This window comes from Kogia breviceps, chromosome 4 (assembly GCF_026419965.1).
Source record: "Kogia breviceps isolate mKogBre1 chromosome 4, mKogBre1 haplotype 1, whole genome shotgun sequence".
NCBI lineage: Eukaryota > Metazoa > Chordata > Mammalia > Artiodactyla > Physeteridae > Kogia > Kogia breviceps.
Window position 1 is genome coordinate 109,269,804 of NC_081313.1, and position 27,725 is coordinate 109,297,528.

General features: G+C 38.3%; 1 protein-coding gene across 1 annotated transcript in view; it reads right to left on the reverse strand.

The window, feature by feature from the left end:
* MEIKIN (meiotic kinetochore factor) overlaps positions 1-27,725 on the reverse strand; it is a 215,199-nt gene that overhangs the window by 57,796 nt on the left and 129,678 nt on the right. The window contains exons 11-12 of the mRNA XM_067031545.1: positions 11,801-11,924; positions 11,159-11,202 (exon numbers count right to left, since the gene is read on the reverse strand). Of these exons, the coding sequence (XP_066887646.1) occupies positions 11,162-11,202; positions 11,801-11,924 (165 nt within the window). The 3' untranslated portion in view covers positions 11,159-11,161. The remainder of the gene's footprint in view (positions 1-11,158; positions 11,203-11,800; positions 11,925-27,725) is intronic.

Sequence of the window (27,725 nt, forward strand, 5' to 3'; positions counted from 1 at the left end):
ACATGGTGTTACATTATGATAAATGCTATGATGTGGCAAGTACAGGATGCCAGGGGAAAACAAGGAAAAGCAACTAACCTTTTGGGGGAATTAAGGGGAGTTTTCTGAAGGGTGAAATAAATAGGAATTAAAATGGGATATGCTAAAGAAAAGAGGATGTGGGCATGGAAAGTGTTTCAGGCAGATGGAACAGCACATTCCATCTGCCTGATGGAGGCAAAAGAGAATATAAAAATTCAGTGACCTACAATATAATCTAATGGTAAAATTGAACTGGATTAAGAAAACTATGTAAGGGACTTCCCTGGTGGTCCAGTTGTAAAGAATCCACCTTACAATGCAGGGGACACGGGTTTGATCCCTGGTCAGGGAATTAAGATTCCACATGCTGCAGGGCAACTAAGCCTGCACACCACAACTACTGAGCTCACGCACCTCAACTAGAGAGCTTGCATGCCTCAAACTACAGAGCCCATGTGCTCTGGAGCCCGCACGCCACAACTACAGAGAGAAAACCCCCATGCCACAACTGGAGAGAAGCCTGTGCACCACAACGAAGAGCCCACGTGCTGCAACTAAGACCCAATGCAGCCAAAAAGAAAGAAAATACATAAATAATAAAATAAATCTTTGAAAAAAAAAAGAAAATTGTAAAAATCACTTAAAAGATAAGACTTTATCCAGAGGATATGGGGAGCTATTGAGGGATTTTAAGCAGAAAACATGATCAGATGAGCATTTTAAAAAACTCTCTGGATACGCTGTGGAAAGCTGCTATAAGGTACAAGAATAATGATTGAGAAACTAGTGAAGAGGCTCTCATTCTAAGCCAGGCAAGAAGGTACTGACATGAACTCAGAGAATAGCCATGGGAATGGAGGGGTATGGAAAATACTGAGGGCTTTTAGGATTCAAAATCAACAGGACTTCATGACTGACTGCCTGTGGGAAAGTAAGAGAAAGAGAGGAGTCATGGGTGACGGTAAATTTCTGGCTCAGGTAACTTGGATAGATGAAAATATATTAACACTGAAACAGATGATAGGAGAAAGAACTGCTTCAAGGGGGTGATAAGTTGAGTTTGGGATATGTTGAATATGAGATACCATGAGAATCCCTGTAGTGATGACAAGTAAGCATTTGGCTACACAGACTTAGAACTCTAGAAAGGTCTTGTGTAAGTCCATCAATCAGGTTGTTCTGTGTTGCACATGATAGAAAACCCAAATTAAACTAGCCTAAGCAAAAAAACCAAAAAATTGATTGGCTCGCATAACTGGAGCTCAAGTAGGTGCAGTTCAGGTACAGCTGCATCCAGAGACTGCAACAATGATATCAAGAATCCAGTTTCTCTATCCCAGCTCTAATTTCTCTGTATGAACTCCATTCCCAGGCAAGGCCTCCATTTGTGGACACAAGATGGCTGCCAGAAGCTCTCCTTTCAGATAAAAACTCAAGAGGAAAAGTAAAATGTCTGTATCCCAGCATTCCCAGAAAAAGCTCTGAGATTTAATCCAATAGATTATTTTAGGCCTTGCACCCATTCCTGAACCAATCACTGTGCCTGAGTTAGGAGGGCCATGGTAATTGACTTAAACCGTTAAAGGCCCACCCCTGGAACTAAGGGTGGGATCAATCCCACCTAAACCATGTGACCTGGAAACTCAAAATCCAATTACAATGGAGGCAGAGGGGAATAGAAATCCAGTGATGAACAAGATGTAGTTCCTGCACTCAAGAAGCTTACAATATAAGGGAGAAAAAGTAGAATTTGAAAGGCAATTACAGTACATTGTGATAAATGCTATGACGTGGGCAAGTACAGGATGCTGTGGGAATACAAGGAAAGACAGCAAACCTTTTGGGGGACAGATACAGGGCCAGTCACCACACATCTCCACTACCAATATCCATGGCAGTTACTGACAAAGATTTGGGGTCAACTGAACAGAGATGATAACTGATGGCAGTGATAGATGACATCACCCAGGGAGACTGTGTAACGTAAGAAGAAGCCCTAGAAGAACCCAAAGAAACAACAAAATTTAAAGACTGGACAGAGGAAAATGAGCCTTCAGGAGAAATGGAAGAGAAAGAGCTATAGATGAGATGAAAAACTGGAGAATAATGTTTCAGAGAGGTCATTCCTTACTGGAGGCTTTCAAGAGGAGAGTAATAGTCTACAACATCATTAGCTGGGAAAGGTTGGGTAAGACAAGAACTGAAAAATACTCCTTAGATTACCATCAAAGTAGTTGCTCGTACCCTTGAGGGGACCAGTGTCAGTGAAGGATCAGAGGTGATACCAGACTTTATGTGTATTGGGGCAGGGGAAGGAAGAGGAGAAAGGGCTGAGTAGTGAGGGAATCAGTGAGAAAGCAGAAAGCACTCTTTTTAGGAAGTGTGGATGTAAACAGGTAAAGAATTATTGGGTAGGTAGAAGAACATATGGAATCAAGGGAGTATTTAAGATATAAGATGATTCCACATTTTGGGCTTCCCTGGTAGCGCAGTGGTTGAGAGTCCACCTGCTGATGCAGGGGACACAGGTTCATGCCCTGGTCCAGGAAGATCCCACATGCCGCAGAGCGGCTGGGCCCGTGAGCCATGGCCGCTGACCCTGTGCGTCCGGAGCCTGCGTGTCTGGAGCCTGCGCTCCGCACGGGAGAGGCCACAGCAGTGAGAGGCCCGCGTACCACAAAAAATAATAATAATAATTTTTTTAAAAATGCAGGTTAGAAAGCAACAGTAGAGCAGGAGAGGTTGAAGATAACATCTGTTTGGAAAGTCTGGGCACCACACCCTTCATATAAACACATATGCTGTATACACAATATGAGATAAAGAGGCTATTCATAACTGAACAAACCATGATAAATTACACCTGGGAAAGGTGAAAAAAAACTCCAGTTAAAATTTTTTAAATGGAAACGTCATCATGCCTGGCCTTTCATGAATTTTTAACTGGATTTTCACACTTATGACCTGAGATTTTTTTTCACAAAGTGTAATTTGAAAATACAATTTTAAGTGCTTAAAAATGAAATGTAATTAATTATATGCTAAAGCAAAGGGATCCAGTCCCATTGTTAACTTTTTAAAAATCACAGACCACTTTGAAAATATGATGAAAACTATGGAGACCCTCTCCCCAGAAAGAGATGGTTCTTTCTGATGGTCTTCCAGGCAGGTTCACTGAAAGACGTCTGAGGCCCACCTACCAATGTAAAGTTAAGAGTATAAGCTTCTTCTAGGATTTGCCAACAGGAATCCTCTTGGAACTTCTAACGTCCACCAGACAGCAAGCAGGCTTATTCTACTTTCCTTCCTCTTAATCATAATCGAAGTTATGTCCTCTACCACTAAGCCTTGAACTCCAATTGCAACTCCTTCCTCCCTCCCACCTTTCCCTGTGCTCCAGCTGATAAAAATATTGGACTCACATAGTCCTACTTTCACATCCTGGCTCTCTCGCTTTCTAAATCACATCAGCCTGGCCAAGTATTTATCTTTCTAAGATAGCTATATTTTTCTTATCAGCAATATGGAACTATCAAATGTTATTTCCTCCAGCCCCACTAGGCCCAATCTAAGAATCAGGTATCATTTTATCTCACAAGAACCTACCACCTGTTTAGAAACTATCAAATACTTTGTTCTCATTCTCACTCCTCCCCCTTGGATTATAAATGCCTTGAAGGCAGGTAATAGGCCTTCTATTCCATTTCTTCTTCCCCCACTGCTTATCACACTTCTGCTTTAAAACTACCACAGGAGTTGCTGACTTAGCTGAGTACTGATTTAGAATTCAGGTCTAAATTTGGTTCTAACATCCATCATTAATGATCTCTTCTACATTTCCTAACAACTTTCCCATACTTCACCTCCAGATTAAAATGTGGAACTGAAATCACAAATAGTTTTGTTAGTGGCTTAAGAGCTTGTCAAATCGTTTACAAGAATATTTTCATGGGAATCCTATTTAAAAATGAGTGCTATATGGGTTATGTATCCTCAGTTAATTCTTCAATTTTACAATTTTCTTTCATATTGAAGGAGCTTTGAAAATTTGCCTCATTTACTTTTATGTCTAATAACATTAGTAAAACCAACAGAGTTAAAATCTCACCGTTATACACTGTGTTCACTGACAACAGGATTGTTCCTTTTTAGTAAGGGCATTTCCAAGATGCCACAATAGCTATATTATCCCAAAAAACAAAAAAAGATCCTACAGATAGGTAGTATTAGCTAAAGAAGGTTGTTTGGAGATGAGGTAATATATTAAATACTTTGCGTGTGATTGATTGTACGTATTATACATTCCCTGCTTCAGCAAACCTTAAGTATAGAGTTTCTTTCAGTCAGACCTGGAATTAGGTCTCTTACTCATGTGGTTTCAATTAAGTTCTGTTAAAAATAGCTTGTAATATAAGCATCAACAATTTTACTACCTTTAATCCATACAAAGGATAAACTTGGGAAAAAACCATCAAAGGACGTTACCTAGTATCCTGGTGTTGGGTCTTTATAAATAGCTGAAGTCATCTATTTAGCGTACAGTCTTCTAATATAAGCTATTTGTTATTTTATAATACAAATACATATATTTAAGAAGCAGGCAGAAGATTCTTTCTCAGCTCATTAAAAGTAATTTATAAGACTCAACAGAATTTCAACATCAGGATATATCACAAATAATCAGAGAATTTTGAATTTTGAATTTCATGTAATTTTAGGCAGACATTCTGCTTCACGGACTTTGACTTCACATTCAAGTCTTCAAAGAAGTGAAAATTCAGCCACAGCTGCTACATCCTGCCACTTGTTTTTATTATAATATCTGGAGAAAAAAATAACAATAGATTATTTCATATGCATCACAAGCAGGTGTTCAATAGTTATTAATAACTAGTCCCTGGGGGAGAGAATGCTTGATGTCCAAGCAACTCTAGTTTCACTCCATTGAGCCTTAGGAAACAAATCCAGAGGTCATTAAAAAAAAATGGAATAGCTGGCTCACTCCTTCCTGGACATGCTGAAGACGCTTCTCTTCTCTTTAGAGACACAAAGAGACCTGCTCAATAACATTCCAATGGAAAGCCCAGCAAAGACAGCTGTTAGTGGCCATCACAGGTCGCTAACTGCAGCCTTGTAACCTGGTGGAATGGATCCAGTTGTGCTTCTCATCCCAGTCCTTCTCAGCCACCACCTAGTCAGAACCTCCTCACATTTTCCTACCCATCTCTCCTTTTCATTCTCCTACCCTTTGTTGTAGGTGAACCCAGGTTCTTTCCAGTACAGGATTCAGGGGACTTCACCCCTCCCCCAATATCTTATACCGCAAGATCCAGAGTGGAGTCAGCTTTACCTATTCCCATTGCCACTTTCACACTATGATATACCTCACCCGCTAGCCTAATCAGCCTATATCAATAGGTTCTCAAACTCTGCTGCACCATACAGTTTTCTGAGCTTTTAAAAATCCTGATATCCAGGCTATACTCCATACCAATTAGAACAGAACCTCTGGACAAGGGACTCAAATATCCAGGAAAGTCTGATGCGCAGCTGTTGGAACACCAGAGACCTATATCTTTGGTATTCAAAGTGTGGTCCATGGACCAGTAACTTCAGTATCACCTAGGAGTTGATCAGAAATGTAGAATCTTGGGCTCCATTCCAGACCTATTGAATCAAAATCTCCATTTTTAACAAGATCCTCAAGCAGTTCACAAGTATATTAAAGTTTGGGAAGTACTGGCTATTCTACCCTCTACTCCTCCTTATTGTTGTCTTCACTGACCTCAGATACTATCTGCTCATTTATTAAAGACTTTGAGCCACAGTCATCTTCTCCATACCAATTTTTGAGTAACTTTCCAAGTGGCAATCAACCTATCCAACTATGTAGTCTTCCCTATCCCTCCTCTGCCTTCATATATACATCCAGGGCCATGCCCTATATTTTCCCCTGACATCACCTAGAGCACATCATTTCTAAAACTTTACAATACTAGAGACCTAGGAGTCATCCTCTAACAGTCCTTCTCTCTCACTACCCTGTACCAGTACCTAAGCAGTCACTAAACCCTGGCAATTATACCAATAAACATTTTTAGGTTACACTGGTTCTCAATCCCCAGAAATCCTGAATCAGACTGCTGAAGCAATGACCCTGGAATTTGCATTATTTATAAATTCCCCATGTGGTATGAGCACCAAACTTTATCATATTTCTGTGTGATACTTCTGCCTGCTATTACTATCTAAAAACTCAAACTCTCACTAAAGATATATATGTATCCAGGTAAAGGCTGTTATTCTACTAGCTTAAGATATGAATTTATAACACACCACTTATCATCTCTTCTGGAGATGAAAATAAAAATCTTACTGTAAGGATAGCTACAGGTTTTACCTGATTTTCCAAAATTTACTGTTAGCTTGGAAGTCTTCTCTGACACTTCAAAGTTAAAAGCATCCTCTCCTGGGCTCCTAGTGTACTTTGCTCCACTTCTAACTTATCACCTTATAGAGAAGACTGTGAGGTCTACCTCATCACTAATCTGTGAGCCCCAGAGAGCAAAGGCTATACTCCTATCCCTAGCTAATAATGCAGTGCCTAATGCATGCTTTTTGGCTGAATTAAAGTACCAATAAATTAGACATCCACTCCTGTAACTGTAAGAGGTACAGAAGCAATGATTGTCCAACCATCTTCTTGGCAAAAAAAAAAAATTAAGTCTCTGTTTAAATAGAATATAGAAGTCCAATGTGTAAAGCAAAGAGAATCAAAACTGCCCTGTCTGGATAAGCTGAGAAACTCAGAGCCCTATCTACTCTACCCAACATTCCCTATTTGACAGCTACCCAGTCAAACTTAGAACCAGGAAAACTAAGTTCTAGTTCTGATTCTACCAGTAATTAGCTGTGTGAACTTGGGCAAGTCACTTATCAATATGGCCAGGTCATTTTTGTTATATGCAAAATGAGCAAAATAAACTAGATTATTATATGGTTCTCAAATTTTAGTGCTTATTGGGATCACTCTGAAAGCTAATCAAATTGTAGATTCTTGTGCCATATCTCTAGAGATTGTAATTTACCAGGTCTGCAGTGATTCTGGTACAGGTGGTCAGAGGACCACACAATGAGAAACCTTGGACTGGATGTTTTCTAAGGCCTCTTCTGTCTGTCTGTCATCATTCTCAGATCTCTACTTACCCACATCACCTCCTCTACCACATCTCTTTTGGACTCCTCTAGTGGTTTACTTTCATCAATTTTTTTCTTTAATCAGCATGGTGCCAGTTATTAATGAACAAGCAGCATACTGAACAGGGGTCCTAGACCATCAAAAGTGAGCTTCACTCTAGTCCTGATTAGATTACTGCCAAACTAGCTAAACTGTTAAATGCCAGGACTAAAAATAGCCTGCTGCATGTTTAAAATAACATGCTCACAGTTAGCTTGGGGCTTTGCTATTTTTACTGAAGGAAAGACAGAGACAAGTGCCCAGAGGTTGAAAGGGAATTACTTAAATAAGGAGACTGCTATATGAGGTGAGAGCCTAGGAAGAAGCCAGGAGGTGGCACAACTAGTTCAACAGGCATCAGGGGGCTCTCTGTGAATTAAACTAAAAATTTTGGTCTGATTTCTCCATAAGGGAAAAACGTACTCATCGGAATTTTACCAGCAATGACAGAGATGAGAGTAGGAAAGGTTAGACAACATCTGGGATGTTCATGCCTTATATGCCTTATAAGGTAAAGCATAAGTTGTCGCATCTGGCCCCTCCTACAACCATAAAGGAGACAACATCTAGTGGACCATTTTAGATTTTGGAGTCAACATATTTCCTCATTTGTGTGTATTACTCCAGCCCACTTACTAAGTGACCTAAAAAGTTGCTGGTTTTGAGGGAGTCTCAGAACAAAGAGAAGGCTCTGCAAAAGGTCCAGGCTACTGTGCCACTTGTACCATATAATCCAGCAGATCCAATGGTGCTTGAAATGTCAGTGGCAGAAAGAGATGCTGTTTGGAGCTTGTAGGTGAATAGTCACAGTACAGGCCCTGAGGAATTTGGAGCAAAGCGCTGCCATCCTCTGTGGGTAATTACTCTCTTTTTGAGAAATAGCTTTTGCTCTGCCACTAGGTCTTAGTAGAGATTGAATACTTAACCAGGGGCCACGAAGTTACAATGAGAGCTGAGCTACCCATCATGAATTGTGCGCTGTCTGATGCACCAAGCCATAAAGTTGGCTGTGAAGAGCAGCACTCTGTTACCAAATGGAAACAGTATATATGAGACTGAGCTCAAGCAGGCCCTGAAGGCACAAGTAAGTTATATGAGGAAGTGGCCCAAATGCCCGTGGCCCCTACTCCCGGTACATTATCTTCTCTCTCCCTGCCTGCTTTAAAGGCATCATGGGGAGTTCTCTATGGTCAGGTGACTGAGGAAAAGAAAGTTAAGGCTTCGTTTACAGATGGTTCTGCAAGATATGCAGACACCACCTGAAAGTGGACAGCTATAGCACCTACAGCCTCTTTCTGGGACATCCCTGAAGGAAACCAGTGAAGGGATATACTTCAAGTGGGCAGAACTTCAAGCAGTACATTTGGTTGTTCACTTTGCTGGAAGGAGAAATGGCCAGATGTGTGATTATATACTGATTCATGGGCTGTGACCACTAGTCTGGCTAGATGGTCAGGGACTCAGAAGGCACATGATTTGAAAATTGGTAACAAGAAAACATGGGAAGAGGCATGTGGATAGAACTCTCTGAATGCGCAAAAAACATGATATATGTGTCCCACATGAATGCTCACCAAAGGGTTATCTAAGCAGAGGAAAATTTTCATAATCAAGTGGATAAGATGACCTGTTATGTGGATACCTGTTAGCTTCTATCCCCAGCCACCCCTGTCATCACCCAATAAGCCAATGAACAAAGTGGCCATAGTGGCAGGGAGGGAGGTTATGCATGGTCTCGGCAAAACAGACTTCCACTCATCAAAGTCAACCTGGCTACAGCCACTGCTGAGTACCCAATCTGTCAGCAGCAGAGACCAACACCTAGTTGGTCTCTGACATGGCACCATTCCCTGGAGAGGTCAGCCAGCTACCTGGTGGCAAGAGGTTGATTACATTGGTCCACTTCCATCATGATCAGGGCAGCATTTTATTCTTACTGGAATAGACAATTACTCTGGATATGGATTTGCCTTCCCTGCACATAATGCTTCTGCTAAAAATCACCAACCAAAGATTTACGGAATTCCCTATCCACCATCATGGTACCACACAACATTGTTTCTCATTACAGAACTCATTTCACAGCAAAAGTAGCTTGGCAATAGACCCAAGCTCATGGAATTCACTGGTCTTACCATGTTCCTCACCATTCTGAAGCAGCTGGCTTGACAGAATGGTGGAAAGGCCTTTGGAATACTCAGTTATAGCACCAACTAGGTGGCAATACCTTGCAGGGCTGAGGCAAGGTTCTGCAGAAGGTTGTGTATGCTCTGTATCAGCATCCAATACATGGTACTCTTTCTCCCCTAGCCAGGATTCACAGGCCCAGGAGTCAAGCAGTAGAAATGGAAGTGAGACTATTCAATACTACTCCTGGTGACCCACTAGCAAAATTTTTGCCATGACTTTATGCTCTGCAGGTCTAGAGGTCTTAGTTCCAAAGGGAATAATGCAGGAGTCACAACAATGATTCCATTGAACTAGAAATTAAGACAGCCACCTGGCCACTTTGAGCTTCTCATGCCTCTGAGTCAACAGGCAAAGAAGGAACTTACTGTGCAGGCTGGGGTGATTGATCCTGACTACCAAGGGGAAACTGGACTACTACTCCATGATGGATATAAGGAAGAGTATGTCTGGAATACAGGAGATCATTTAGAGCATCCCTTAGTACTACCATGACCCGTGATTAAGGTCAATGGAAAACTACAATAACCCAATCTAAGCAGGACTACTAACAGCACGGGCCCTTCAGAAATGAGGGTTGTGTCACCTGACCAGTTAAAGAACCACAACCAGCTGAGGTACTTACTGAGGGGAGAGGGAATATGGAATGGGTAGTGGAGGAAGGTAGTTATAAATACCCGTTATGACCACATGACTAGTCAAGCAAATATCTTTGTTTTCTTCTCTCTCTCATGCCCATATCATATAACATAAGTTATATTAATATCAGTTAACTTTATATCATAGTATTTGAGTTATATGATATCAAGGAGAAGAACAAACATCACCCATCCTCTTCTGGGGAAGGAGTTAGCACATTTTAAGTTTTATGTACAGCAGTTGTATTATGTTAGGCAGAAGTATGACTTTGTTATTGTCTTTATTTGGAGATTAAATATGGTTCAAGGAAATGTGTATGAATGCATAGTTGACATGGAGTGGACTGTGATGGTTAGTTGTATGCATCAACTTGGTTAGGCAACATTACCCAATTAAATTAAATACTAATCTTAGTGTTGCTGTGAAGGTATTTTGTAGGTTCAGCTAACATGTGTAATAACTAACTTTAAGTAAAGCAAATTATCCTTGATAATGTAGGCAGGCCTCATCCAATCAACTGAAAGATCTTAAGAGCAAAACTGAGGTTTCTCTGAAGAAGAAAAATTCCTCCTGACGACTGACTGTATCATTAGCTCCTGCCCAAGAGTTTCCAGCCTGCCCTAGAGTTTTCAGCGAGACCCTCCAATTGCATAAGTCAATTCTCTGCAATAAATATCTTTGCATACATATACATGTATTGTAGCTATATATGTCCCACTAGTTCTGTTTCTTCAGTAGAATCCTGACTTATACAGCATCTACTATTCCCTACCACTATGCTAAAAGAGCTATCAGAGATAGACATAGAAAGAAGTCTCATATGTGGTTTCTGTCCTTTAAAATTTCATAACCTAAAGAATATGAAAAGTCAGCATTGTAAATTATGTCAGGTAGTAGTATATTATTAAGTGTCAAATGAGTGTCATTGAATTAAGTAGTCAAGGAACTTAGAGAAAAATAAAAAGATCTCTGTGGACTTCAGGAGTGCTCAGGGCACATTCTGTGGAGGAAATGGGGACAAGGATCAAGTTATACATAACCTATTAAGTTTCAATTGCTTCACTGCCTGCTTACCTTTCAAAGGTGCCCAAGCTTCATCGAGTAATTAGACATTCTGCCTGATATACAGTGAGAGAAGTACAGAAAAACATAAACTTGGCGTTTAGAAGCCTTTAAAGATTGAATTCCTCTCCACCACTTGGAAGTAGTGTGATCTTAGACAAATTTCATACTATAATACTTTAAGCCTCAGATTCTTAATATATTAAATGAGAACAGAGTATACATCCTGTCATCATAAAGTAATAGTGAGAAATAAAGAAGTCATAATAAGATGCCTTTCACAGAGGAAGTGCTCAACCAATGTTAAGTGAATGCAAAAATATCTCCATATCTTTAAAAATGAAATATCTACTAAATATGAAACCCAACAACACTAAATTTCAGACAGTTATAAGATGAAGTATCCTAGATAAACACACTTTAAATCAATGGCATAAGCTAATTTTTCAAGAGATGAAGTATCTGACTTTCAAAAAACTATTTTGCTCAGGTTCTGAAACCTGACCAAGTTTTTAATAATTTTACCATTTCCACTTTATGCCAGAACTCTCAGAATATAATCTATAATTGAACTTCCTGTATATATAAGGAATTTACAATTAAAAAATGTTTGGTGTCTTCCAAAAAGTAGGTTCTGCATTCATACTACAGTACCTTGAGGAGCATCTTTAGGAAGAGAATATTTCTTCTTCCTTACAGTAACAGCTTTACTTTCCACTTGTCTAGTTCCTGGTGATGCTTTAATAATACAACATATTTCTGATGTATTTGAAGGAAACTGCAAAAGAAAAAAGCAGATATTGCATAATTTTTCCACGTACTATATCTATAGATTGTTTTATTTTATTTCAAAGGCAAAGAGTCTCAATATCCATATATTTCATAGATATTACCAACAGAAAGCATCTATGAAATGCTTATTTCACTCCAGATACTAGGTAATTGGTTTTAAAACATTTGCTTATTTAATATTCATAAGAACCAGCAAAGCAGATTATATTACTCCCATTTGTAAAACAAGGAAACTTATGTTCAGAGAGGTTGGAAAACTTATTTAAAAACAGAGAGAAAGTAATGAGTTGAGATTCAAGCACTCCAAAGTGGGAGAGAAAGTTTACAGGATTTACTGAGTTAAAACATAAATATAAATTTAAGTCAGAGTCAAACACTAGATTTCCTTGATTTCCCAACTCAGTTAATTTTTTGGAAATTTTATAAGGAATATTTATTTCTTCTATAATTGAAGGATTAAATTAAATCACCTTTTTATACCACTTTACATCCCTTCCCCCATAGCACTAACATTTAGTCTTTCTAGTGGTTACCTTTTAACTTTTTTTACATTGAAGTATAGCTGATTTACAATATCGTGTTAGTTTCAGGTATACAGTGCAGTGATGATTCAGTTATATATACATATATATCTTTTCAGATTCTTTTCCCTTATAGGTTATTATAAAACACTGAGTATAGTTCCCTGTACTATTCAGTAGGTCCTTGCTGGTTATCTATTTTATATATAGTAGTGTGTGTATATTAATCCCAACCTCCTAATTTATCCCTCCCCCCACCTCCCCTTTACCCTTCAGTAACCATAAGTTTGTTTTCTATGTCTGCGAGTCTCTTTCTGTTTTGTAAATAAGTTGGGTTTTTTTTTAGATTCCACATATAAGCGATATCATATGATATTTGTCTTTGTCTGGCTTACTTCACTTAATATGATAATCTCTAGGTCCATCCATATTGATGCAAATGGCATTATTTCATTCTTTTTTATGGCTGAGTAATATTCCATTGTATAAATATACATCTTCTTTATTCATCTGTTGATGGACATTTAAGTTGCTTCCATGTCTTGGCTACTGTAAATAGTGCTGCAATGAGCACGGGGTGCATGTACCTTTTCAAATTATAGTTTTCTCTAGATATATGCCCAGGAGTGGAATTGTAGGATCATATGGTAGCTTTATTTTTAGTTCTTAAAGGAAACTACATAATATTCTCCATAGTGGCTATACCAATTTACATTCCCACCAACAGTGTAGGAGGGTTCCACTGTAGTTTAGATTTGCATTTCTCTAATTAGCAATGTTGAACATTTTTTCATGTGGTTTTTGGCCATCTGTATGTCTTCTTTGGAGAAATGTTTATTTAGGTCTTCTGCCCATTTTTTGATTGGGTTGTTTGGTTTTTTGATACTAAGCTGCATGAGCTGTTTGTATATTTTGGAGATTAATCCCTTGTCAGTTGCATTGTTTGCAAATACTTTCTCCCATTCTGTAGGGTGTCTCTTCATTTTGTTTATGGTTTACTTTGCTGTGCAAAAGCTTTTAAGTTTAATTAGATACCATTTGTTTATTTTTGTTCTTATTTCCATTACTCTAGGAGACGGATCCAAAAAGATATTACTGCGACTATGTCAAAAAGTATCCAGCTTATGTTTTACTCTAGGAATTTTATACTATCTGGTCTTACATTTAGGTCTTTAATCCATTTTGGGTCTATTTTTGTGCATGGTGTTAGAGAATGTTCTAATTTCATTCTTTTACATGTAGCTGTCCAGTTTCCCCAGCACCACTGATAACACTTCTGAGCACCAACAAGGTCACAAGACCCAGCCTAGCCAATCAGTGTATTCCATGCTTCTAGACACAGTGACTGGCTCAGAACAGGACACCGTAAATGGGCCAACAGGAAGAAAGGAATGCTGAACCTGAGATTGTGACACAAAACCAGAATCGTTAAAGGGGGCCAAAATGGTCCCAGATTGATATTCAACCCTAGCTACACTTGTAGTAGAAACAGATACAAATCTTAGGAGGATGAGATCCCCAATTTAGGTCCATAGGATTCTCATCAAGTAAGAGCAACAAAATAAATGATCAGGGTCAAGGTCAGTGTCAGAGTTGTTCTTCAAGATTCAGCTCAGAGGGCTTCCCTGGTGGTGCAGTGGTTGAGAGTCCACCTGCCAATGCAGGGGATACGGGTTCATTCCCTGGTCCGAGAAGATCCCACATGCCGCAGAGCAGCTGGGCCCATGAGCTAAGGCCGCTGAGCCTGTGCATCCGGAGCCTGTGCTCCGCAATGAGAGAGGCCACAACAGTGAGAGGCCCGCATACCACAAAAAAAAAAAAAAAAAAAAAGATTCAGCTCAGAATAGTTTTAAGCAGAAATGATGGACAAAATGCATTTCACATCCTCATATAATTTCATTATAACAACAAGAAAGTAAGTACCAAAGGAGCTGTGAAAAACACTATTGGTAATTTGATAGGGACTGTCAGTTAATTTAGACAATATCCCGTCAAGCAGACCGTCTCTAGAATAGAGAAATACTGTATCTTTCAAACATGACATATCTTGTCTCTTAGAACTCAGAAGTAGAGATACATATTTATGAAGGGCTCCTCCTACTTTAAATAAAGATTATACAGAGGGCTTCCCTGGTGGTGCAGTGGTTGTGAGTCCGCCTGCTGATGCAGGGGACACGGGGTCCTGCCCCTGTGTGGGAAGATCCCACGCACTGCAGAGTGGCTGGGCCCCTGAGCCGTGGCCGCTGAGCCTGCGCGTCCAGAGCCTGTGCTCCGCAACGGGAGAGGACACAACAGTGAGAGACCCGCGTACCACAAAAAAAAAAAAAAAAAAAAGATTATACAGAAACCTCTTCAAATGTAAAATTCATATCATCCTCTGAAGTGGACATCTGCAATTTTCCTGCCCAGCATTTATTTTCCATCCTTCTGATACTGAACAGTACCAGAGTTTTCTTGGGAGAATCTACTCATTCAGCCTTTTGGCTGGTTGGAGAACCACTTGTAGAGACAGAAATGTTGAAGAAACCCGGACTTCATCCATGAGGAGTGCACAGGTACTGGCTTGCCCCCAGGCAGGGAAGACAGAGATCTGCCCCAGCAACTGCTGGGTTTCCAGCAACCACTTCATAGCACTCCCCAACTTGAGTGAAGTGAACGCCCTGGCACATCTCTCTCCATGCCACAGCATGGCACTGAATCTAGGGCAGCAGCTCAGGGGAAATGACTCGACCTTGGGATGTAGAGGTGAGCCGGTTCTGGGGCAGAGCCAAGGTAGAGCAGCGGTGGTGACTGCTGGTGTTTACTCAAGCAGCAGCCCAGAAGCAGCCCAGACTTCTGAAAACAGCACAGCCACTGGGTTTCCCCGCAACCACCTCACTGTGTACCCCAGCCCAAGCTGAGTGTGGCTCACCCCATGCCACACCACAAGTCTATATCTGGAGCAGCCACAACCTGGGAAAAAATGTGACAAACACAGGCAGAGCAATGGACTTCTGTAGGCACACAAGCCCTCCTCTGGGACAAAGGTCCTGGTGCAGGGAGAAGAAAAAACAATTAAAAACAGAGGCAGCATGAGCCCAACCCTCAGGGCTTCTACTCCAGCAGTTTGGGATCAGAACCCACTGTGACTGGGTTGTGACAGCCATGCAGCAGAGAGGAAGTCCTGCCTCAGAGCCTGTGCAATTTCTAGCCCCTCCATCTCCAGCCCCACCTCCTCCGAGGTGATAGCTGCCAGCAACACTGAAGAAAGGCATGACTGGTGTCCGCATCAAATCCATCCCTCCCACCAAAGGCATTGAGCACATACAGTCTACAGAGGGAAACTCCCATGTAAGAACACCCCTTCAAGACCATAACAGGTAACTGTTTGATTTAAATTCAAAGAGGCAGAGAAAGTTAAGTAAAACAAAAAGGCAGAGAAACTGCCCTCAATTGAAAGAGCAAGGGGAAAAACCCTGAAAAACAAACAAACAAACAGAAATAAGCAATTTACCAGATAAAGAGTTCAAATCATTGGTAATAAAAATGTTAACTGAACTAGGAAAAATAATCAACCTAAACACTGATCATTTTAACAAGGAAAGAGAAAATATAAAAAAAGACCTCATCAGAAATGAAAAATTCCATAGTTGAAATAAAGAAACACACTAGAAGGAATGAATAGCAGACTAAGTAATACAGAAGAATGCATAAGTGACCTGGAAGATAAAATAATGTAAATCATCCAATCAGAACAGTAGGAAGAAACACAAATTTTAAAAAAAAAGCAATCTATGAGATCTTTAGGATAATAATAAGTGTGACAACATTCACATTATAGGGTTTCTGGAAGGAGAAGAGAGAGAAAAGGGGACTGAAAACGTATCTGAAGAAATTAAGGCTGAAAACTTCGCAAATCTAGAGAAGGAAACATATCCAGGTACAGGAAGCACAGAGGGTCCCAAACAAGATGAACCCAAACAGACCCATAGCAGGACATGTCATACTTAAAATGGCAAAAGTTAAAGATAGAGAATTCCAAAGGCAGTAAGAGAAAAACAAAGAGTCATATACAAGGGAATCCCCTTTTCGCTATACCCTGATTTTTCTGCAGAAACTTTGTAGGCCAGAAGGGAGCAGCATTATATTTTCAAAGTCCTAAAAGGGAAAAACCTACAACCAAGGGTACTCTATGCAGTAAGATTATCATTTAGAACAGAAGATAAAGAGCTTCTCAAACAAGGAAAAACTATAAGAATTCATCAATATTAAACCTACCCTAAAAGAAATGTTGAAAGGTCTCTAAATGGAAAAGAAGTAAGAATCTAGAGGAAAGAGAAAATTCTACTAGGAAAGGCAGGTATATAGTAAGGATTGAAGATTACTTAAATAAACCACTGTGCAGATTAAAAGACAAAATATTTTAAGAGAAACTACAACTACAATTACCAGCAAAAGGATAAGCATGAAAATGTAAAATATGACATCAAAAACACAAAATGTTGGGGAGGGGAGTAAAAAATGGAGATCTTTTAGAATGTGTTTGAACTTAAATGAATACAAGTTTAAAACAAGTAGATATAATCATAGGTCAATATTATTTCTATGGTAACCACAAATCAGAAACCTAGAGTAGATAAAGAGAAATCAAAAAGAAATGTACCCAAGTATACTACTAAAGAAAATCATCAAACCACAATGGTAGAAACAAAAAGAAGAAATCAACAGAGAACAACTTCAAAAAACAACTGGAAAAAAGTAACAAAATGGGGCTTCCCTGGTGGCGCAGTGGTTGAGAATCCGCCTGCCGATGCAGGGGACACGGGTTCGTGCCCTGGTCCGGGAAGATCCCACATGCCGCGGAGCGGCTAAGCCTGTGAGCCATGGCCGCTGGGCCTGCGCGTCCGGAGCCTGTGCTCCGCAACGGGAGAGGCCGCAACAGTGAGAGGCCCGCATACCGCAAAAAAAAAAAGTAACAAAATGGCATAAGTACATACCTACGATAATTACTTTATATGTCTATGGACTAAATGCTCCAACCAAAAGACATAGTGTGGATGACTGGATTAAAAAAGACTCTTCAATATGCTGCCTACCTGAGGCTCACTTCAGGGCTAAAGACACACACAAACTGAAAGTGAGGGGGTAGAAAATATATTTCATGTAAACAAAAACAACAAGAATGTGGGGGTACCAATAATCATATCAAACAAAATAGATTTTAAAACAAAGTCTATAAAAAAGATGAAGATTAATTATCATTCACAATGATAAAGAAATCAATACAAGAAGAGGATATTATACTCATTAACACATATGCACCCATACAGGAGCAACTACATATACAGAGCAAATACTAACAGACATAAAGAGAGAATTTAGCAATAATACAATAATAGTAGGATACATTAACATCCCACTGGCATCAATGGACAGATCATCCAGACAGAAAATCAATAAAGAAACAGTGGTCTTAAATAACCCAATGGACTGGTTGTACTTAATACATATCTATAGGACACTAAATCCAAAAACAGCAGAATACACATTCTTTTCAAGTACACATAGAAAGTGCTCCAGGATAAATCACAAACTGGGCCACAAAACAAGCCTCAACAAATTTAAGGGGATAGGAATTATATCATGCATTTTTTCCCAACCACAATGGTATGTAAATACAAATCAACTACAGAAGGAAAAATGGGAAAAGAACAAACGTGTGGAGACTAAACAACATGATACTAAAAAACCAATGGGTCTATGATGAAATCAAAGAGTAAACCAAAAAATACCTCAAGACAAATGAAATGGAAAAAAAAGTTCCCAAAATCTATGAGATGCAGCAAAAACATTTCTAAAAGGGAAGTTTATAGCAATACAGCCTTCTTCAAGAAACAAGAAAAATCTCAAATAAACAACCTAACATTCCACTTAAAAGAATTAGACAAAGAAGAACAAACAAAGCCCAAAGTCAGCAGAAGGAAGGATAAAGATTAGAGAGGAAATAAGTAAAACAGAGATAAAAAACAATAGAAAAGATCAATAAAACCGAGAACTGTTTTTAAAAAAAATATTTTAAAATTGATAAACTTTTAGCCAGGTTCATCAAGAAGAAAATAAAAAGGACTCAAAATAATTAATAAATGAAAAAATAATAATAATTAATGAAAGAGGAGAAATAACAACTGACAACAAAGAAATATCCCCCCAAAATCATAAGATAATACTATGAACAGTTAGTATGCCCACAAATTGGACAACCTGGAAGAAACTGACAAATTTATAGAAGCATACAACCTGCCAAGACTGAACAAAAAAGCTACAAATAATTTAAACAGACCAATCACTAGAAGTGAAATAGAATCTGTAATTAAAAAAAAAACTCCCAGCAAACAAAAGTCCAGGACCAGAGAGCTTCACAAGGGAATTCTACCAAACATATAAAAAATAATTAATACCTATCCTTCTCAAACTATACCAAAAATTGAAGAGGAAAGAACACTCTCAATTCATTCTATAAGGCCACCATTGCCCTGATACCAAAAGCAGACAAAGACACTACAAAAAAAGAAAATTACAGGCCAATATCTTTGATGAATATAGATGCAAAAATCCTCAACAAAATATCAGCAAACCAAGTCCAGTCATATATTAAAAGGATCATATACATGATCAAGTTGGATTTATTCTAGGGTCACAAGGACAGTTCAACATTCGTAAATCAATCAGTGTGATACACCACAATAACAAAAGGAAAGATAAAAATCACATGATCATCTCAATAGACGCAGAAAAAGCATTTGACAAAATTCAACATCCATTCATGATAAAAAACTCTCATCAAAGTGGGTACAGGAGCTTCCCTGGTGGCACAGTGGTTGAGAGTCCACCTGCTGATGCAGGGGACACAGGTTCGTGCCCCAGTCCGGGAAGATCCCACATGCCATGGAGCGGCTAGGCCTATGAGCCATGGCCACTGAGCCTGCACATCCGGAGCCTGTGCTCTGCAATGGGAGAGGCCACAACAGTGAGAGGCCCGCGTACTGCAAAAAAAAAAAAAAAAAAAAAAAAAGTCGGTACAGAGGGAACATATCTCAACTTAATAAAAGCCATTTACAACAAGCCCACAGCTAATATCATACTCAATGGTGAAAAGCTGAAAGTCTTTCCTCTAAAATCAGAAACAACACGAAGATGCCCACTCCCACCAATTCTATTTAACATAGTAATGGAAGGCTTAGCCACAGCAATAAGGTAAGAAAAACAAAGAAAATGTATCCAAATTGGAAGAGAAGAGGTAATACGATACTTTGTATAGAAAATCCTGAAGCCTCCACACCAAATTTATTAGCAATAACAAATGAATTTAGTAAAGTTGCATGACATGAGATTAATATACAGAAATCTCTTGCATTTCTATACACTAATAATGAAATAATGGAAAGAAAGTAAAATAAACAGAAACAATCCTGTTTAAACACACATAGAAGAGAATAAAATAACTAGGAACAAAATTAACGAAGGAGGTGAAAGACCTACACTCTAAAAACTATAAAACACTGATGAAAGAAACTGAAGATGATACAAAGAAATAAAAAGATATCCCATGTTCTTGGATTGGAAGAATTAATATTTTTAAAATGCCCATACTACCCAAATCAATCTACAGATTTAATGCAATTCCTATCAAAATAAACATGACATTTTTCACATAACTAGAACAAATAGTCCTAAAAGTCATATGGAACAACAAAAAGACCCTAAGTTGCCAAAATAATCTTGAGAAAAAAGAAGAAAGCTGGAGGTATAACCTTCCCAGACTTCAGACTATACTACAAAGTTACAGTAATCAAAACAGCAGAGTAGTGGCACAAAAACAGACACATAGATCAATGGAACAGAATAAAAAGCCCAGAAATAAACCTACACAACTATAGTCAATTAATCTATGACAAAGGACACAAGAATATACAGTGGAGAAAAGACAATCTCTTCAACAAATGATCTGGGGTAAAATGAACAGCTACACATAAAAGAATGAAATTAGAATATTTTCTAACACCGTTTACAAAAATAAAAAAAATTACAAAATGGATTAAAGACCTAAATACAAGACCAGAAACCATAAAACTCCTAGAAGAAAAAAAAAGTAGAACACTCTTTTACATAAACAGTGGCAATATTTTTTGAATCTTTCTCCTAAGGCAAAGAAATAGAAGCAAAAATAAACTAATGGGGCCTAAGTAAACTTAAAAGCTTTTGCATAGTAAAGGAAACCATAAACAAAATGAAAATACAACCTATAAAATGGGAGAAAATATTTGCAAATGATATAACCAACAAGGGGTTAATAACCAAAATATATAAACAGCTAATAAAACTCAATATCAATAAAAACAAACAACCCAATCAAAAAATGGCTAGAAGACCTAAATAGACATTTTTCCAAAGAAGACATACAGATGGCTAACAGGCACATGAAAAGATGCTCATCATCGCTAATTATTAAAGAAATGCAAATTGAAACAACAATGAGATATCACCTCACATCTGTCAGAATGGCTATCATCAAAAAGTCTACAAAAAACAAATGTTGGAGAGGATGTGGAGAAAAGGGAACCCTTGTGCACTGTTGGTGGGAATGTAAATTGGTGCGGCCATTATGGAAAACAGTATGGAGGTTCCTCAAAAAAAAAAAAAAAAAAAAATTGAACTACCATTTGATCCAGCAATTCCATTCCTGGGTATATGTGCAGAAAAAATGAAAACACTAATTTGAAAAGATACATGCACCACAATGTTCACAGCAGCACTATTTACAATACCTAAGACATGTAAGCAACACAAGTGTCCATCAACAGATAAATGGATAAAGAAGATGCAATATATATATATATAAATATATATATAAAGAACCATTAGCCATAAAAAAGAATGAAATTATGTCATTTGCAGCAATATGGATGGACCTAGAGAATATTATACTTCATGAAATAAGTCAGAGAAAGACAAATAATTAATGACATCTCTTATATGTAGAATCTAAAAAATAATAATATAAATGAATATATATACAAAACAGAAATAGACTCACAGACATAGAAAACAAACTTGTGGTTATCAAAGTGGAGATGGCAGGGGAGAGGGACAAATTAGGGGGACTGGAGTAACAGACAAAAACTACTATGTATAAAATAGATTAGCGGGCTTCCCTGGTGGCGCAGTGGTTGAGAATCCGCCTGCCGATGCAGGAGACGCGGGTTCGTGCCCTGGTCCGGGAAGATCCCACGTGCTGCGGAGCGGCTGGGCCCGTGAGCCATGGCCGCTGAGCCTGCGCGTCCGGAGCCTGTGCTCCGCAACGGGAGACGCCACAACAGTGAGAGGCCCGCATACCGAAAAAAAAAAAAAAAAAAAAAAAAAAATAGATTAGCAACAAGGATATAGTGTAGAGCACAGGGATTATAGCCATTATTTTACAATAACTTATAATGGGGTACAGTCTGCAAAAATACTGAATCACTATCTATACAACTGAAAATATTATAAAAGTATAATATTTTAAATCAACTCTACTTCAATACAAACAATTACTTTTAAAAATTAAAATAAGATAAAATCAGCAAAAGGAAAAGGCACATAGGGTGGAGTCCAGAAGAAAAGGCATACAGAACTGAATTCAGGAGGATAATCTTCCAGTTGTCCACTCCTAGTTGAAGTCACATGGAGAGCACTTATTTCTCCCATGTGCAAAGTACTGCAAACCAGGGAAGCTCAGTGAGCCTTGGCATCAGGGTTTCTATTTGGAGTCAGTCACATAAGCATGAAGTGCCTGCATGACTGACCTCAGCTACTCAGACCCCAGTCCCCCAGAGGTCAAACTCATACAAGGTGGCCCAAAGCCTCAGGCAACAAAAACAGGTGTTTACCATAAATCACTTGCTAGCATAAACTATCTGGTCTGGCTCAGAACAAACAAAAACACTGTTATCAGTCAGGATACTCCAAGGGCTCAGAGGGGATCTCCCAGGAGCCTCACCACCGGATAGGCCTGAGGAACTTAGGAAAGTGCAGGCCTGATGATCTAACCCTTTCCTTCATACATATAATATACAAGGAAATGACAATTAGGCTAATAGAAGAGTCTCAACATCAGTATGTAAGAGAGAAGACAGTGGAATGATAGCATCAAAGAGCAGAGAGAAAAATCGCTCTCAACACAGAAGTATGTACCCAACAGATGCAGAAAAAATTTTAATAAAAATCATATTCACATCATAGCAAATTAGAAATATGCGGAAGTTCTCAACCTAGTAAAAGATTTTGGTAGTCCTGAGTATTGTTTCTCAAAGACTTTTTATTTTTCATGGAGAAGATGCACCTCCTATTCCCCTTCTGATTCAGTAAGGACATGTGAGCATTTCTGGCCAATGAGTTTTGAGCAAAAGTAATGAATGTCATTTTCAGGCCAGAATATTTAATTGCCGAAGTAAGAAGACATTCCAGAGTTTTCTTTTTTTTTACTGGCATAATTTCTAGCAATATTCAAGATACAGGCTGTGCTATGAGCAGGGCACTAAGTCAACCCAATGGACGTATAGCATGATCAAGAAATGAACCTTTATTCTTTCAGCTGCTAAAATCTTTTACTTGTTGCTTACCACAGGTTATCCAGCTTAGTACAAGTTATCTATAAAATAAGTTGCACAAGCTTTAAGCTTAAGAGTGAAACTTTTTTTTAACATCTTTATTGGAGTATAATTGCTTTACAGTGTTGTGTTAATTACTGCTGTATAACAAACTGAATCAGCTATATACATACATATATCACCATATCCCCTCCTGCTTGCATCTCCCTTCCACCCTCCTTATCCCACCCCTCTAGGTGGTCGCAAAGTACTGAGCTGATCTCCCTGTGCCATGCAGCTGCTTCCCACTAGCTATTTTACATTTGGTAGTGTATATATGTCAGTGCTACTATCTCACTTCATCCCAGCTTACCTTATCCCCTCCTGTGTCCTCAAGTCAATTCTGTCTGTGTCTTTATTCCTGTCCTGCCCCTAGGTCCATCAGAACCATTTTGTTTTAAGATTCTATATATACGTGTTAGCATACGGTATTTGTTTTTCTCTTTCTGGCTTACTTCACCCTGTATGACAGACTGTAGGTCCATCCACCTCACTACAAATAACTCAATTTCGTTTCTTTTTATGGCTGATTAATATTCCATTGTATATATGTGCCACATCTTCTTTATCCATTCATCTGTCAATGGACACTTAGGTTGCTTCCATGTCCTGGCTATTGTAAATAGTACTGCAATGAACATTGTGGTACATGACTCTTCCTGAATTACGGTTTTCTCAGGGTATATGCCCAGTAGTGGGATTGCTGGGTTGTATGGTACCTCTATTTGTAGTTTTTTAAGGAAACTCCATACTGTTCTCCATAGTGGCTATATCAATTTACATTCCCACCAACAGTGCAGGAGGGTTCCCTCTTCTCCACACCCTCTCCAGAATTTATTGTTTGTAGATATTTTGATGATGGCCATTCTAACTGGTGTGAGGTGATACCTCATTGTAGTTTTGATTTACATTTCTCTAATGATTAGTGATATTGAGCATCTTTTCATACGTTTGTTGGCAATCTGTATATTTGCTTTGGAGAAATGACTATTTAGGGCTTCAGCCCATTTTTGGATTGGGTTGTTTTTTTGATATTGAGCTACATGAGCTATTTGTATATTTTGGAGATTAATCCTTTGTGAGTTGCTTCATTTGCAAATATTTTCTCCCATTCTGATGGTTCCCTTTTAATCTTGTTAATAGTTTCCTTTACTGTGCAAAAGCATTTAAGTTTCATTAGGTCCCATTTGTTTATTTTTTTAAATTTCCATTTCTCCAGGACGTCAGGCAAAAGGATCTTGCTGTGATTTATGTAAAAGAGTGTTCTGCCTATGTTTTCCTCTAATAAGAGTTTTAGAGTGTCTGGCCTTACATTTAGGTCTTTAATCCATTTTGAGTTTATTTTTGTGTATGGTGTTAGGGAGTGTTCTAATTTCATACTTTTACAGGTAGCTGTCCAGTTTTCCCAGCACCACTTATTGCAGAGGCTGTCTTTCTCCACTGTATACTCTTGCGTCCTTTATCAAAGATAAGGTGATAATACGTGCGTGGGTTTATCTCTGGACTTTCTATCTTGTTCCATTGATCTATATTTCTGTTTTTGTGCCAGTACCATACTGTCTTGATTACTGTAACTTTGTAGTATAGTCTGAAGTCTGGGAGCCTGATTCATCCAGCTCTGTTTTTCTTTCTCAAGATTGTTTTGGCTATTTGGAGTCTTTTGTGTTTCCATAAAAATTGTGCAATTTTTTGTTCTAGTTCTGTGAAAAATGCCATTAGTAGTTTGATAGGGATTGCATTGAATCTGTAGACTGCTTTGGGTAGTATAGTCATTTTCACAGTGTTGATTCTTACAATCCAAGAACATAGTATATCTCTCCATCTGTTTGTATCATCTATAATTTCTTTCATCAGTGTCTTATAGTTTTTTGCATACAGGTCTTTTTTCTCCTTAGGTAGGTTTATTCCCAGGTATTTTATTCTTTTTGTTGCAATGATAAATGGGGTGTTTCCTTAATTTCTCTTTCATATATTTCATCATTAGTATATAGGAATGCAAGAGATTTCTGTGCATTAATTTTGTATCCTGCTACTTTACCAAATTCATTGATTAGCTCTAGTAGTTTTCTGGTAGCATCTTTAGGATTCTCTATGTATAGTATCATGTCATCTGCAAACTGTGACAGTTTTACTTCTTCTTTTCCAATTCAGATTCCTTTTATTTCTTTTTCTTCTCTGATTGCTGTGGGTAAAACTTCCAAAACTATGTTGAGTAATGGTGAGAGTGGGCAAACTTGTCTTGTTCCTGATCTTCAAGGAAATGGTTTCAGTTTTTCACCACTGAGAACAATGTCGACTGTGCGGTTGTCATATACGGCCGTTATTATGTTGAGGTAGGTTCCCTCTATGCCTACTTTGTGGAGAGTTTTTATCATAAGTTGATGTTGAATTTTGTCAAAAGCTTTTTCTGCATCTATTGAGATGATCATATGGTTTTTATCCTTCTGTTTGTTAATATGGTGTATCACAATGATTGATTTGCATATATTGAAGCATCTTTGCATTCCTGGGATAAAGCCCACTTAATCATAGTGTATGATCCTCTTAATGTGCTGTTGGATTGTTTGCTAGTATTTTGTTGAGGATTTTTGCATCTATGTTCATCAGTGATACTGGCCTGTAGTTTTCTTTCTTTGTGACATCTTTGTCTGCTTTTAGTATCAGGGTGATGATGGTCTCATAGAATGAGTTTGGGAGTGTTCCTTCCCCTGCTATATTTTGGAAGAGTTTAAGAAGGATAGGTGTTAGCTCTTCTCAAAATGTTTGATAGAATTTGCCTGTGAAGCCATCTGGTCCTCGGCTTTTGTTTGATGGAAGATTTTTCATCAGTTTAAATTTCAGTGCTTGTGATTGATCTGCTTATATTTTCTATTTCCACGTGGTTCAGTATTGGAAGGTTGTGCTTTTCTAAGAATTTGTCCGTTTCTTCCAGGTTGTCCATTTTATTGGCATATAGTTGCTTGTAGTAATCTCTCATGATCCTTTGTATTTCTGCATTGTCAGTTGTTACTTCTCCTTTTTCATTTCTAATTCTGTTGGTTTGAGTCTTCTCCCTTTTTTGTGTGTGTGTGAGTCTGGCTAATGGTTTATCAATTTTGTTTATCAGCTTATAGTTTTATTGTTCTTTGCTACTGTTATCTTCATTTCTTTTTCATTTATTTCTGATCTTATCTTTATGATTTCTTTCCTTCTGCTAACTTTGGGGTTTTTTTGGTTTTGTTTTTCTTTCTCTAACTGCTTTAGGTGTAAGGTTAGGTTGTTTGAGATTTTTCTTGTTTCTTGAGGTATGACTGTATTGCTATAAACTTTCCTCTTAGAATTGCTTTTGCTGCATCCCATAGGTTTTGGGTCATCGTGTTTTCATTGTTATTTATTTCTAGGTATTTTTTGATTTCTCCTTTGATTTCTTCAGTGATCTCTTGGTTACTTAGTAGTGTATTGTTTAGCTTCTGTGTTTGTACTTTTTACAGATTTTTTTCTATAATAGATATGTAGTCTCACAGCATTGTGGTCAGAAAACATACTTGATACAATTTCAGTTTTCTTCAATTTACCAAGGCTTGATTTGTGACCCAAGATATGATCTATACTGGAAAATGTTCCATGAACACTTGAGAAGAAAGCATATTCTGTTGTGTTTGGATGGAATGTCCTATAAATATCAATTACATCCATCTTATTTAATGTATCATTTAAAGCTTGTGTTTCCTTATTTATTTTCATTTTGGATGATCTGTCCATTGGTGAAAGTGGCGTGTTAAAGTCCCCTACTATGATTGTGTTACTGTCAACTTCCCCTTTTATGGCTGTTAGCATGTGCCTCATGTATTGAGGTGCTCCTATGTTGGGTGCATAAATATTTACAATTGTTATATCTTCTTCTGGGACTGATCCCTTGATCACTACATAGTGTCATTCTTTGTGTCTTGTAATAGTCTTTATTTTAAAGTGCATTCTGTCTGATATGAGTACTGCTACTCCAGCTGTCTTTTGATTTCCATTTGTATGGAATATCTTTTTCCATCCCCTCACTTTCAGTATTTATGTGTCCCTAGGTCTGAAGTGGGTCTCTTGTAGACAGCATATGTACAGGTCTTGTTTTTGTATCCATTCAGCCAGTCTATCTCTTTTGGTTGGAGCATTTAATCCATTTACATTTAAGGTAATTATTGATATGTATTTTCCTACTACCATTTTCTTAATTGTTTTTGGTTTGTTATTGTAGGTCTTTTCCTTCTCTTGTGTCTCCTGCCTAGAGAAGTTCCTTTAGCATTTGTTGTAAAGCTGGTTTGGTGGTGCTGAATTCTCTTAGCTTTTGCTTATCTGTAAAGGTTTTAATTTCTCCATCGAATCTGAAAGAGATCCTTGCTGGGTAGAGTAATATTGGTTGTAGGTTTTTCCTTTTCATCACTTTAAGTATGTCCTGCCACTCCCTTCTGGCTTGCAGAGTTTCTGCTGGAAAATCAGCTGTTAACCTTATGGGAATTCCCTTGTATGTTACTTGTTCCTTTTCCCTTGTTGATTTTAATATTTTTTCTTTGTATTTAATTTTTGATAGTTTGATTAATATGTGTCTCAGCAAGTTTTTCTCTGGGTTTCTCC